General features: G+C 46.1%; 1 protein-coding gene across 1 annotated transcript in view; it reads right to left on the bottom strand.

Moving 5' to 3' along the window:
- dnah5 (dynein, axonemal, heavy chain 5) overlaps window positions 1-14,207 on the bottom strand; it is a 73,562-nt gene that overhangs the window by 17,706 nt on the left and 41,649 nt on the right. Inside the window, exons 65-76 of the mRNA XM_061819587.1 lie at window positions 13,941-14,117; window positions 11,457-11,660; window positions 9,168-9,347; window positions 6,792-6,929; window positions 6,135-6,270; window positions 5,665-5,846; window positions 5,386-5,520; window positions 4,265-4,420; window positions 3,429-3,611; window positions 2,336-2,440; window positions 1,890-2,028; window positions 1,393-1,507 (exon numbers count right to left, since the gene is read on the bottom strand). Of these exons, the coding sequence (XP_061675571.1) occupies window positions 1,393-1,507; window positions 1,890-2,028; window positions 2,336-2,440; window positions 3,429-3,611; window positions 4,265-4,420; window positions 5,386-5,520; window positions 5,665-5,846; window positions 6,135-6,270; window positions 6,792-6,929; window positions 9,168-9,347; window positions 11,457-11,660; window positions 13,941-14,117 (1,850 nt within the window). The remainder of the gene's footprint in view (window positions 1-1,392; window positions 1,508-1,889; window positions 2,029-2,335; window positions 2,441-3,428; window positions 3,612-4,264; window positions 4,421-5,385; window positions 5,521-5,664; window positions 5,847-6,134; window positions 6,271-6,791; window positions 6,930-9,167; window positions 9,348-11,456; window positions 11,661-13,940; window positions 14,118-14,207) is intronic.

Below are 14,207 nucleotides of genomic sequence, written 5' to 3'. Positions count from 1 at the left end.
AACCACCGACAAAATCAAATAATTCCTCGATGTAATTAGAATTAAAAAGAACTACCCTTTTGTAGAAATGAAAAACGGTGACGCGGGGAAGAAAGCACGCAAGCTTCTTAGGATAAGACTCGGGAAATGCTCATTTTCACTTGAAGGCTCGAGGATGTATGGATTATAAGAAGAAGGAAGGGTGGTTCCACAGAAGAACTTTCAAAACCTTCAGTACAGCGATCGAAAAGGCGCGGAGGAGTCCTCCTCATATCAGCAAGACTCTCCTTTTATCCTTTTCCCAGAAAAGTCAGAGGACATTCTCAATGGGTCCCAGGGGACCGGTTTCGATAACCGTGTGATCTCCAGCGGTCCTTAATAAGACACATCACGACAGAATAGAACACAAAGAAGCCCGAGACGTGGTGGCCCTGCCACTGGCCACAGCGGGGGCTCCATTTCCTCACCGTTTGTCCGTGTTGACAGAAGATGAGAGGAGAAATTACATCTCCGAATCAATCAACCCTTCTTGCGCGTAACTGACTGACTCACGCCACTTCTTCACCTGCACCTTGATGCACAGCACTAAGACCTGTATTATTATCCTGATTACAGCTAACGATAATGGACAGATTGGTGACCTTGTCGTTAGCACACCTCCCTCACGGTTCCCGCATGGGTTTGCTGCCGCCGGTACTCTATTTGCTTCCCACATCCCCGAAACACGCACGTTGGCTCAAGTGGAGAATTTTCAATGTCCGCAGGTGTGGATTTGAGTGGGGACGATAGCGCTTGACCGGAAAGCAGTCGGGGGTGAGTAACCACCAGCGATCCTAATGAGGACAAGCGCTATAGAAAATCGATGGATGATTACATACATCTGCTTCTGGATTCTAATCATGTAAAATATAATAATAATAGTTGTTCATGATTTATATGGCACTCTGAATTGAGGAGTGGATGGTAACTTGCTTTCAAATGCTATGTTTTATACCAACTGTCATCACTGGGAAGAAAGAAAGACAGATGGTGAGCGAGCTCGGAATTTTAGTCTAGTCCCAGATTAGAATTGTCAGTTTAACAGAAAACATGAATTATCATGAATGAGCTCTATGAGGTCATTATGCTATCTTTGGAAACCGCATTTTCAAAAGGCCGCTACATCGTTTCTGTCGCGCCTTCTAAATCGTCCAGAAATGCCAGTGGCAAGTAGAACAAACTAATCCCTTATTGAGTTGGAGAATTTGGGCTAACCAAAGTTGGATTGGACCCAAACCATAAAAAAACAGAAGCTCAAAGACTGCTAAACCCCAAAAGGATGAAGAGTTTTGAGATTGGAGATGGGAACAGTTATTACAAAAAAAAAAATCAGTGAACGACGGGTCACGCTTGAGAATTGTGGCGGGTGCTCACCGAGCCAGAGAAAGGTCGAAAAGTCCCAGGAACTGCCTCAGGGAAGTCTGATACATGACATTCACCATGCTCATTTCTGTCATCAGGAAATACAAGATGCTGCCTCTGGTGGCCACTGAAAACAGATCGCCGTTATGTTAGCAGTACAGGATCAATTGTAGCTTCTATTTTGTGAAGACGGTACATTATCTGTGCCTTCCACACTATGAGTTAAGTCACATATTCTATCACGTTGCACGGCGGGCTTAGATGAAGATGCACAATTGTCCGAAGGTGAGCAACATTGCACATTGTGTCAGTCCCGTGATTGAGTGCTGATCACTTCAGGCTGGACCTCGTCTCTTGCCTAAAGTCAGCGGCGGTAAGGTCAAGCAGGTATATTTGACCCATCATTGGTATAAAATAATAAGACGGGTGAAGAAAATGGATGGGCAAAAATGGTCTGGAACACATTTAGTGACGTTGCCCCGATTGACATAAGGTCCGCTGTGACCTACCGGGTCGATACTCCTCCCTTGCGGCGCTGATTTGAACCTGGGTGTCAGCTGCAATCTGCAGTTTCTGATTGACCTCTTCAGCTGTGCACTTGGTGGTGGCAAGAACAGCAATCAGACTTTCATCATCCACGAGTGAGCCCTACAAAGAGAAGCACACCATTCATGACAGGAAGTGAGTCGGGAAAATAACAAAGGCCTAAACACTGAATTGCTATCCTAGCAAACCACGACTGGACAAGGAACAGGTAGACTTTCGTTCGGCAATCTTTCAAAAATATGACTTTCAAAAAGCAACATTTGATGTTAATCGTGTTTCTGTTTCTCACAATATTGATGTCGCTGTATTATAAGCATTAAAAAAAAAAAACTGCACGTTTCATGTTTTGGTTTCTGTTCTAGGACGGCTGTCTGCCGCTACGGGTTGCCGTGGAGTTGAACGTCCTTACCTGTGTGCTGGTCAGTCGGCAGAGGAGGTTGTCTTCAAGCTCCTTCATCTTCCGCTTGTTAGATGTAACATCTTCTAAGAGATCTGTCCTCTCCTTTTCCAGTTCCTGATGGCAAAAAACACAAATATCACATATTGTATATGCGTAGACGATCTGCACACCCGATTTTAAGTTACATTAAAGCAAATATTCTCACCTGTTTTAATAATATCTGACCCTTTAAAAAGGGGCGCATTGAGGGGGTGGTCTTTTCTCATGCAAATGAGTAACTGTTTAGCCAATCTCTGTCGACTGCGGGCCAATGACCGTGATGGTTTTAGGTGGCGCAAGGCTAAAAAAGTGAGTGCCACCTACAATGTGACCCTCTGTCAGAGTTATCGTTAATATATTTATGATGGACTTGCAACAAAGCCCAAGTATCATCCTTGCTTCGAAGAGTCTTGTTCACAGGACGAGCTCCTACACACAGATGCGACAGTATCTTCCTAGAAGTGGCCAAGGACAGCGCCCTCATCACCAAAGAATGTGCCACATCATCACCAAAAACTGTACCTCTGTTCATTTGATCTGCTCACCCCTTTTTTTGACCTTGTGTGGTTAATAATAATAAAAAAAAAAAAAAACAGAGTACGTGAGAGGCTGGTTCAGAACGTGTTTGGAGACTGTAACTGGCCTGTGTCTCACGTCCTCCTGATCAGAAGAAAGACGACTTCTTGTCCGTTATTTGTGCAACTGTTCCAGCAAGTTAGGTGATAAACCGGGAAGACCGTGGCCACGGCAACACAGACCCGTTAAGGGACTGGTCCTCGAACTCTCTAACTGGGATCTGAGGGTCGACGGAAATCCAACTGACAAGAAGACGTCTTGGTAAGAACAAGGTACAAAAGGAGTGATTGTCGACGGGAAATCTGCGCGAAGGTGCATCGCAGTCTACACCAAGGTAACGTGTAGGAAGTACAGTTAAATTCCGTGTAACGGGGCGGACTCGTCTGTATAGGTCACAGTTAAATTCCGTGGTAACGAGGGCGGATTGGTCTGTACATTGAAAGGTAAACAAGTACAGTGCAGTGCACAGTACATCAAGAAATGTCACCTGTTTCTCTTTGAGGATGACCCGGCCTAGGAGCTGGTCCTCCAGCCCTCTCATCGTTACGGTGAAGTCAATGATGGAGGTGCGGGCACTGATCTCAGGGGTGTACGCCGGGTTGGGCAGCTTGGTGGTCACATACAGCCTGAAGCCCTTCATGACGTCCACCTCTTTGTCTCCAATTTTGACCTGTGCCAAATAAGAGTGTCTTGGACTGCATCTACTGCACTGCGTAATACGCGCGTTGTCAGTTCCATCTCCAGCTCCCACGCGGCCTTGCTAAAGTGTCACTGAGCAAGATACTAAAACCTTTCCCCAGGTGACATAATATTCCATTGTGTGACTCTGTGAATGAGGTGACGGCGTAAAGGCACTTTAAGCGCTGGGTTGGTAGAAAACCACTACAAAGGAGAAGCCCATTTACCACTGGAGCATTTTACTCGGGCTAAAAAAGGAGAACACGGTTGGAGTCTCCTTTAGTGGCTCACACTGCAGTACAACACAGGCATACCATAAATCTTCAGGAAAGACAGACAACAGACAACATTTGATCTGGAATGTACTGTGTAGTTGCTCCCCCAGAATCTATACAAAAGGGTCAGAGGGAATTTACTTCAATTCATTCAGAAGCGGATTTTTCAAATCAGAGGACAACCCCCCCCCAATATCGCTTTTGTAGTTCTTCTCAACAGTCTTTGCTGGGGTGGATGTGAGCGTTCAAATTCTTTCACATTAAAGCTAGCCAACATTGACCTGACTTGAGCACTCGGGCACAGTTTTGCTGGTCCAGACACAAAGCCCGGGAGCTAATAACTGTCTAAGTGGCTGAATTCACTCGTTACCTTATAAGTGGATCCAGTCTTGATGAAGTTTTTCTCGAGAATATTGTCGAGAGCTGGGTCCAGCTCCTCCCCTACGTCCTCAATCAAGAGCGGCCGCCCAAGAGACAAACTGTCTTCAAGGTGGTTTTTGAAGTACTTATGATTCAATGTGGTGATCTGGGAAGATGAGAATAGATTTTGTTTAAAAAAATTTGACATGCATTTTCTTTCTGAAATGCGTCACGATTTGTAAGCATCGGGAAAGGGATCGATAACAATTTAATGAGTCCCCACTGCGTCAATGTCAATTTTGACTCTCAGAATGAAATAAACACTCCATAAATTCACCCCAGAGGCGGCACCAAGGGAGAAAGAACTGCTAATTGTCACTTAAGTAGAGAGCAGAAGGCTGAACAAAAGAGCGGCATTTGAACATGCATGAAGGTAGAAACAAAGAGCTAAATTTCCTGTGATGGGCCGAGAGCAGAACAAACCCTGCGAGCACCCCCGCTAAATCGAAATTGTGTCACCATGGCGACGCAAATTCCCTCTGCAGCTCTGACGTACAGAAACCAACAGATGTGTTGCGTAAGTGTGTTAGTTAGCGGTACTCTGTAGCTTTTAATTTGCCTCGATACGAGGGCAAGTTGATCAACTCTTCCAACGACATCAACTGTAATTTTTTGCTCATTCTCAGCCAGAATCAAAACGGGACATTTTACGTAACCTGCTTTAATTTAGTCCGGTTTGAACAATTTTATTCAGTCTCGTGAAGCATTCCGTAGAAGTAGTACACTAGTAGATCAACTTAGCTCATAACTTTCTTTATTCTGGTTTATGGTTAGGCTACATGTAAACATGCCAACTGTTAGCATTTGGCGGAATCTCTTTCAAAAAAGTATCTGACGTGGCCCAGATGTTCTTTCTCAGTGCTTTCTCCACTCAGGTTGCTAACCGGCTAAATGTTACCATAACAACTGTTGGCATGTTAGCATTCGTCTATTTTGCAATACTACTTGACCACATGCGGGGCGCAAAGTTTAACCCCTGTCAATCTGGCTTTGTGAATAAAAGTGGATAGAGTTTGGGAAACTGGAGTAGAGTCAGAATATTAAAAAATAAATCAATTAAAAAAAAACAACCTGCAGCTCATTCCCGGCCTCTTTGTTCTTAATCCAGATTTTTCCTTGCGTTTGAGGGTCGACAAGGAGAGGGAAGCGTGCGGCTTTGGTGACAATGATGCCGTTCTGAATTGATAAGTCATCATTCGGTAGCCCCTGCAAGAAGAAAGGGTGAGTGGCAGGCACATTTTCAGCAATGTATCATCACCCCAAGAGGTAGATGTCACATTCCTTGTTATCATGCAACAAATGAACAAATCAGTTCCACCCAAATGAACAGATCAAAGTTGGATTTCTAACCTGTAGATTCCACTCGCTGACAGTGGGCGCATCAATAAGCATCTGAGTCAGATTGAGATTGCTGCCAAACGGGATTTGACGCTGCCTCAGTTCATTTTGCCAATCGCTGAGGAGGAGGTTGCGGAACTCCTGGTTGAAGGGACCCGAGTAAGACAGGAACGCCGTGGCAAGGAGGATGTCGCCTGCGGCAAACAGCCACAGAGAGGAGTGAATCCATTTTTTTTGTTCATGTTTTTCCTGTTCAGCGTCACTGGCAAGCAGCAGTTCTGTCTGTCTCAAAGGGACACTTGCCGACCACACGGCTGACGCAAAAAGACTTGCAGTACTTTTGGGGACGCTGGGAGGAATAGCCAAATCCAACCCAGGCGTTCTTGCCGTGAGGAAATAATGCGTACCAATGGGCTACCGCGCCAGTCAGAAGCAAATGCAGATTTCAACATTTGAAAACAGACACTGCGGGTGAAACCCACCGACGAGACGCTTGGTTTGAGCAGCAAACTCTTTGCTCTGTTCTGTCCATCTCTCCTTCTCGCCGGCTAAGCCGCTGATCAGACTGGAAGCCGTCTGCATTTTGTACCGGCAGCGCTCGGCGTCCTCCATCAGTGTCTGAACGGGAGTGAGGGCAGATACGAGGGTCGGGAGATCTGTTTTGATTTTCAGAACACTTCAATCAAGCAGTTTGAGTACATATGGACAATTGACAAAGCTCATATGTTTGTTACGTGATTGAAATGAATGCCGATCCCGTTTCTTTGCTGCCTTCAGTGTGCACTGCATCCCTCTTCAAGTCAAGACCAGGACGCTTGGTTGAATGTTACTGGACATGTGCATCAGAGCAGGTTGCTAACGGTACGCCCCCCCCCCCCCCCACGTGTTTCAGGAAAGTACAAGGTCAAAAAAAACCTCTGTCAAATTCATCAGTCTGGATTTACAATGTCACGGCATCCGGCCATCCATTTTGGAGCATATAGCAGCTATCTTCGGGAGAGAGGCGGGGTCCACCCTGACCTGGTCGCCAGCCAATCGCAGGGCGCAAATAAAGAACCGACCAATCGCACTCACATTCACGCATCTTTTTTGTTGCAGCTGCGGCCGTTTGATTTCTTTATGCTAACGACGCCGCTGACCTGTTTCTCCATCATGGCCTTCTCGTACTCGCACTGCACCACATCCAGCTCAGCTTGCTTGGCGTCCAGCTCGGCCTGAGCCGTCTTAAAGTCGGCGCGAGCGGCGGACAGACGATTCTTCTGCACGACCAAGTTAGCCTAGAAAGAGAGAGGAGGGAAATGTTCAAAATGATTTGCGCTGGCTTTATTCCATACAAAACAGCTAAAAGGGTTATGCCCCCCTTTCAGGGAACCGTAAAAGGGAGACTGAGCGTGAGAGAAAGTACAAACGGACCTCAGCCGAGGTGGAAAGCTCATCTGTCTGGTTTCTACAGTGACACAAATGATCCCAGGCAAAGAAACAGTTTTCAATGATATTCCTAAACTCATTCTACAGTAACTTGCATGAAAGCAAAAGCGTATTCATTCACAAGAAATCTTTCTTTCAACAAGGTTAATAAAATGCACAAATGCTGTTCACACCATAATCTAAGGTAGCACAAATGCAAGTGATGAAAAAGAGAAATGAGGTGCTGTCAACTTGAAGTTTTTGCCTACACGGCAAAACAGCTGGAATGAATTTGAATCCGCAGGGGATTTGGTACGTCTATTTGGGAATGCGCAAAATGGCGCTTTTCGATACGAGCTCCTGTGCAAATTCACATGAAATCCGGTTGATGATTCACTCCGTCCACGTCGTATGCCAATACGTGTTAGCGTGCCGTGCAAAAGTACACTGCATATAGTGTCACAACAGGACTTTTAGTTAGATTTAAAGGAATTTTTTTTTTTTACGTACACTTCAGGTGGAGACAAGTTTGAATCAGGGCTGCGGGGAAGGGAAATTTCCAAGAGGAAATGAGCAGGGAGAAGGCTCAAAAGAAAAGCGGTGATGAGGAGAACCTGGTGGGAGGGAAATGAGTCTGAAGATAGTACAGATCCGATGGGGAAGCGGCGGGGATACTTTCTGATTAGAGCCGCAGAGCGAGCTTTGGCGTAAACACACGTTTAGAGAAGAGTGTCAAGTGCTTTTCGGTGCGCCAATCTGACTGCGGCGCAGCTGAACGGGGAAGCCCGAGTGCCGAGAGAGGACGGGACCTTTCCTGTCCCACTCGCGGCAGTTTTTGTTTGGCAGGCAGCTCAGCGGTTGGGGGTTGGGGGGGGGGGAGGGGTAGCGCGGCACCCTCGGGGTGGAAATCAGAAAATCAATTTGCCAGACTGAGATTAAAAAAAATGCGAGAGAGAGCGACAGAAGCAGGAGGAGAGAAACTGTCGAGAGATGACAACAGAGAAAGGATTGCAAGTATGGGAGTGGTTGAATAAAACAAATTCAATCAGTTCTACATGACAGTAGATTGCAACATGTAGTTCCCCCTCCCCCAAAGTGCTGCGTGTTGCCACATATTTGCACGGGATTGGAGTGGACCTAAAATAAGAAACCCTCACATATAAATAATATGCAACAGCTACTTTTGAATGAACGACTTCGCTGAACAATTTCCAAATGGTTTTGAACAATTGTCAAAGCGACGTGGTTCAGGCTGCTTTTAGAAAATGCCAAACGTGTTCCGAACTGCCTAGCAAGTTAGCTTTTGTAATTTAATATCTATACTGTAAACAGTATGAATGCCTCACAGCCAACTTTGGATGATGGGAAATCAATTTACGGATGTGAGTCTGACGCGCTTCTAATCCAGTATTACATTCCTTTTGATTTCAAATGAAAGACCATGACTTGACCAGTCCTCCCACCCCCACCCCCCGTCAAAGACATACGTGTGCAGCATTGTACAGTTTTTCTCCATTTCCATTCTCTGTACCCCATCTGCGTTGTGTCGAGCCAAGAGGATTTTTGGTGAGAGGCAGGGTACACCTTGAAGGTCCTCAAGGTGGTATAAAAGAGTTGCTTTGTTCAGGGGTGAAAAATAAAATTGCAGATACTTCATTGAAGAGCAATATTGAATTTACAGATTGTATTTTGTCCTGAAAATATTCCCAGCAGATCACTAGCGAAACGTGCGTGACCCGAATGGCACTGAGGGGTTGTGGACCAAAGAGTTTTTGCCCGGGGGAGATGCATTTTCAGGTCTGTGCAAAAGGGATTCAATTCAAGATGGGATATGAAAACTTGGATGGAGAATTGCTTCATTATTGCTTTCTGTTTCCGGGAAACACACGCACACAATCTGCACCCGGCAAGCCAAAATGTTGGGGATCCGAATGAATCTTTTCATGTCGATGTGGTGGGGGTCTGAGTCGTAGCCTGTGGCGCTGCTCTCCACTTGAGTTTCTTGTCCATACTCATCAGTCAGCGGGAGAGGAGGGAGGCAGAGGATCTCGATTTGTTTCTTGCAATATTTGAACTGAACACCCCAGCGATCCTGTCGCTCTCGTTACCTTTAAAGGCAAGACTTCCTTGTTGATGGAAAAGAAGGAGGCCATGGCTTTGGTCCAGGACGCCAGGCCGGCCACGTTGCCGCACACTCGCTTGGCCGTTTCGATGTTGTAGTCGGCCATGTCAAAGTAGGGCTGCAGGAGCTCCACCACCTCCTCATTAATGGTGTCTTTGTGGAATTGCTGCAGGGGAAGAGAGAGGTCGGCAGGGTTAGGGGGAGTGAAACGGATGGGGAGGGAGGGAAGGAAAAAAAAGCAAGCCCAAGAGAAAGGAAGAGCTCGCAGATGCTCCGAGGTTGCAGCTAATGAGGAGAGAGAAGGTAACCACAATGACGGCGAGATCGCCAAAGAGGCAATAGAAGAAGGCCAAATGACATCAGACCTCAGTGTCGCAAATGCTCCTCATCTTAGCCGTGTTTCAATAAATCATAAAATCACAACTCGAGCTTTCTTGCTGTGGATTCTTACGTGATGTATCTATTTAGTGTTATTCTTATCTTGCGTTTTGTCTTGATGTGCTGCCGTAACGTCTGAATGTCCACTCTGGGAATGAATAAAGCAGGATCATCCTATTTAATCTCCCTTTTCTGTATTAAAATAGCGACCAATTTCAATACGCGCGAGGTGGTAAGTGAGTAAGGTATGTTCGGAGGAAAAATGTGCCCGAGACTCACATAAGAACGAGCAACAGTCTAGGATGCAGGGCAAAGTTTACAAAAACGGCGGTGAGGCCGGCCACGGTGTACGGATTAGAGACGGCGGCGCTGAAGAGACAACAGGAATCAGAACTGGAGGTAGCAGAAATGAAGATGTTGAGGTTCTCGAGGTTGGATAGGATTAGAAATGAGCTCGTTCGAGGGACAGCCAAAGTTGGATGTTTTGGAGACGAGGTTTGAGAGAGCAGACTCCGATGGTTTGGACATGTCGAGAGGCGAGAGAGTGAGTATATTGGTAGGAGGAGGGTAAGGATGGAGCTGCCAAGGAAGAGAGCAAAAGAGAGGAAGACCAAAGAAAAGGTTGATGGATGTCGTGAGGGAAGATATGAGACCAGTTGGGGTTAGAGAGGAAGATGCACGAGATGGACTTAGATGGAAAAAGATGACGCGCTGTGGCCACCCCGTACAGGACAAGCCGAAAGGAAAACAAGAAGAAGACTCATGTAAGAACTTAAAGGTCAAGTGTGACGGAAAGTTCAAAAATCAGCAAATCTGCTGAGCTAACTTTAATGCTGGTTAACCTCGATCGCGTTCCCGTATCATCCGGCGCCTGGTTTCTATCCATCGCTCAAAAATGGAAGATGTTTAAGAACTAATGCATAAAGCCACTCAATGTGGGGGGTGGGGGGGAATGTTTCGTGTAATTCGTGCATATTTCGTACAATCAGAACAGCTTGCTCGCAGACATTTTCAGCACGCAAAATATTTACTAGGATGTCGAATTTCCCGCTTGACATGCGGATATGCAGTCCAGAGATTCAACCAATTTTTGTGCAAACAATTCCAAAAATATTGTCCCACGATACGTCGCCGTCAAGTTCGAATGTTGTCGGGTATTTCCGTTTGCCCCCACATTCCAAACATATGGATGGAAACTGCCCAAAGGAGTGAATCAAAGTACGAGCGCTTGTTTGTCTACAGTCCACGCCGCAAAGGGAACAAGCTCATCCTTGACCCTGAACAGGATAATAAGCAGCACAAAACAAAAGAATTTTTAGGGGCGGGGGGAAAGTCCAAACAAAAGCGAGGTTGCAACGGTGTCCAGCAAGAAACTGGGTGACACTCGGTTCAAGTTTGTGGACAGCCTTGCCAACTTGGGATAAAATCCTGCAATATTCTTGAGAGAACGCATCCAGTCCTGTAAAGGACACGTAGTCATAAGAATACGCCGTAGTTATGTGCGATTGTAAATATCAAATGTGTCTCTGCTTACGATGATGGGATGATGACCTTTGGAGGCCACACTCTTGAGGCTTCAGCTTTTGGGAGGGAAAAAAAGTCCAAATGGCAAACGCGTAATCCACGGAGGAACCTCCATACCAATGTGAGTGGAAGCATTTTCTCATTTACCGAGTCAAAAAACTTTGGACTACTATGGAAAGTATTACGTTTGTATTAATTTAGTTGAGTAAAAAACTGGTAAAACCGTAGTCATTTTCAAACATGACACTGGCGCATTCAAACTTTGGCCGGGAGAGTACAAACTGAGCCGTTCGTAAAACTTCTATGTGGAGCACATTCCGGCTATTTCAATACTGTCCATCACAACATCTGAATCAACAATTGGCCGTTTTACCTGCAGACTGCCCAGAAAATTTCCTGCCGTCATGAGTTTGAGAGACTCCTGCCACGACGGAACGCTGCAGTTCTTCTCGGGGTCGAATTTGATAGGGTTGAGTCGCCTGTGGAAGAGCAGCAGCACGCAGTCCATAATCCTCATGATGAGGTGCGGGGGGCGGCCGAGTGTCCGCACCGTGGCGATGTCAGATGGCTTGATTGTCTGAGTGGACAGGAGAATAGTTTTTGGCTTCCAAATTCAAATGGACCCGCTGCAGCCTTGAAGACAAGACTCCTCAATTGACGCATGATTTTCTTTCCCGTTGACGAACTTGCCAACCCAATCCCTGCACATTCCCTCTATCGCCCGAAAAGAGCTTCTAACTTGTCGGAATTTCCAACCCAAAGCTCGATACCGGCAAAAAAATAAGTACACGCGAACGGTAGTTAACGCCACGGGAGCAGAGTTTGGAGTGTTTTGGAACTGTTCTAAATGTGTTTGATGCGGTTGAGGTCACGGATCCGTGCAAAGTTCTTCCACAACAAACTGCGTCCCGTTGGGTCTTGCTTTGGACAAATGTGCTGCAATTGAAAATAACGTTTGCTTTGCCAAGACAAAAAAAAGCTTCCCATCAAGATGGAAGCTCACAATTGTAAAGAAATGTCTACAACTGCATAACACTTGAGGCCCGAGAAGAATACTTAAGGGCCGGTTGAGGGGAATAAAAACAGAGCATGTAAGTAAAGAAAAGAACTGTGGAGAAATACGGAGAATTACTTTGAGACATAAAACAGAGGAGCGAGGAGCTAAAATCCAAGCAACCCGCTGAGGGGAAAAAAAAAAAAAAAAAACTTTAAAAGAAATTCGACCTTCTCAACTCTCAGTCTGTAGTTTTATGGTAATCATCCTCAGTGCAAAGCATCTTCACCGGTCAGTAGTTCTTCTCAAACCCCAAAACCTCATTTAGATAAGATCGCAATAGTCATTTGAGAATCGATTATCGAGCAAAAAGATCTGCTACTAGTGCTATTGTTACTTCTGGATCAATTACTAGCGGACACACCAGCATCCACTGACTTATAAGGCCAAATTTTTTCAATACTTTTGGGGTTCGCTGTAAGTGCTCAAAATAATTGGCAGCAGATAAAAGACAAGAAAGCTTTGACGGTAACGTCGGGCAATTTCGGGCCCGCTCAGATGTGCAGCCCGGCTGTAAGATGCCACTTGATGACATAACAAGTCACGCTGTGAGTCCAATTTTTTTTTTTTTTTTTTTGTGCCATCAAACTGAAACTTGAAAAGAACAAAGGCAAAAAGTCCTTCCGAGGACGTATCCAGTTTCCCGTCCAGCACAGAAAGATACCAAATTCTAATCAGGGAGCTGACATTGTCGATCCGCGTGCAAGCATTCACCCCGGAGGCCCGCTTTAATTACTACGCAGCTTCTCACCCCGAAGCGCCGTCGTGGCACACAAACACTCCAGGGTGGCAAAACCTGCACCGCCATCAAATGGGAAAGTCCTTTACGAAACCTTCTTCTAGGATCAGCTTCGGTCCGAGTGCTCTTGTGCGGCACGACGGAAGCTCAATAAAACGTGGAAAATATGCAACTTACTGACTTTGTAAGCCTTTATCTGAAGGGTAAATTTATTGGGAGAGCCATACGGACCGTTCCAAGTAGCAAATCTCGCAGGCAGTGTAACAGGAAAAAGAAGGTGGGAATGTTTTCAAATTGCACTTTAGCCAATAGCTTGAGTAGTTTTAGAGGAACGTCACCTTGCTGACGAGTTATGAAAACTGCAATGCAAATGATTTTTGATTGACCCGAACGCTGTTTCGAATTTGCTAACAGACCAAATATCCGTTTTCAATTTGTCATCACGGGCCCGCTGAGCGACGCGACCTCAGCCGAACGACGGCAGACCGATTAGGGTCGGCCGCCGTCCTCGGCGCGGCCACCGACGCCCGCAAGGGAAAAAAATGTCAGCGGGCATATTCTTTTTGAGGCACCGCCTATAGTGCACAGTATTTTCGGAGGGGGGTTCACTTGACCTGGCCGCAGTAACTGCATTATTAGAATACAAAAGGAAGAAACCGACAAGAACGTGCAGATATTCAAGATGCTGTTGTTAATGAAAGCCCAATTTCTCAACTATAGCATGTTCATTTCAGCGACAGAGACTCTCCACACTTTGCTTTTTAACCACTGGTACATATCGCCATGTATGAAACAGTGGTGACTCGGATTGCAATCGGAATGAATCAAAAGAGTAACACACTACTTACTTCCTTTATCTTTTATTGATGCACGGCTTAGTGGCGGCCAGCTAGCTCTCGCTTCGCACCCGCAAAAGTGATTAGCGTTGTGTAAGATCACGTGATCCGACTTGGCGTTTTGGATCTTTGACTCATGAAATACACGGAGTAACCTGCTCGCTTCGTCTGAGGCGACCCAGGTGAAATTGGGAACGACAATGACGCGACGTTTGTCCAAATCTGTACCTTCAGCGCTTCCTCGGCCTCCTGCAAAGCGGGCTTGGCAGCTTCCAGTTTCTGCTCGGCGATGGCCTTGTCGGCAGAGATGCGCTCTAAGATGGCCTCGGCCTTGTCCTTGACCTTCTGAACCTCCACCTTCACCCGCTCAGCTGCTTGGGCTTTGACGGTCACTTCTTTCAGCACCTGCGCAAGACAAGCGTTTGATTGTGCAAATCGGGCGTACGAGCTCCCGTGAAAGTGACAAAATCGAAAACGGTGACTCAGTGGAACTTT

Source organism: Syngnathoides biaculeatus, chromosome 5 (assembly GCF_019802595.1).
Source record: "Syngnathoides biaculeatus isolate LvHL_M chromosome 5, ASM1980259v1, whole genome shotgun sequence".
Classification (NCBI taxonomy): Eukaryota; Metazoa; Chordata; class Actinopteri; order Syngnathiformes; family Syngnathidae; genus Syngnathoides; species Syngnathoides biaculeatus.
Note: the sequence above shows the minus strand (reverse complement) of the source record. Positions and strands in the feature narration are given on the sequence as shown.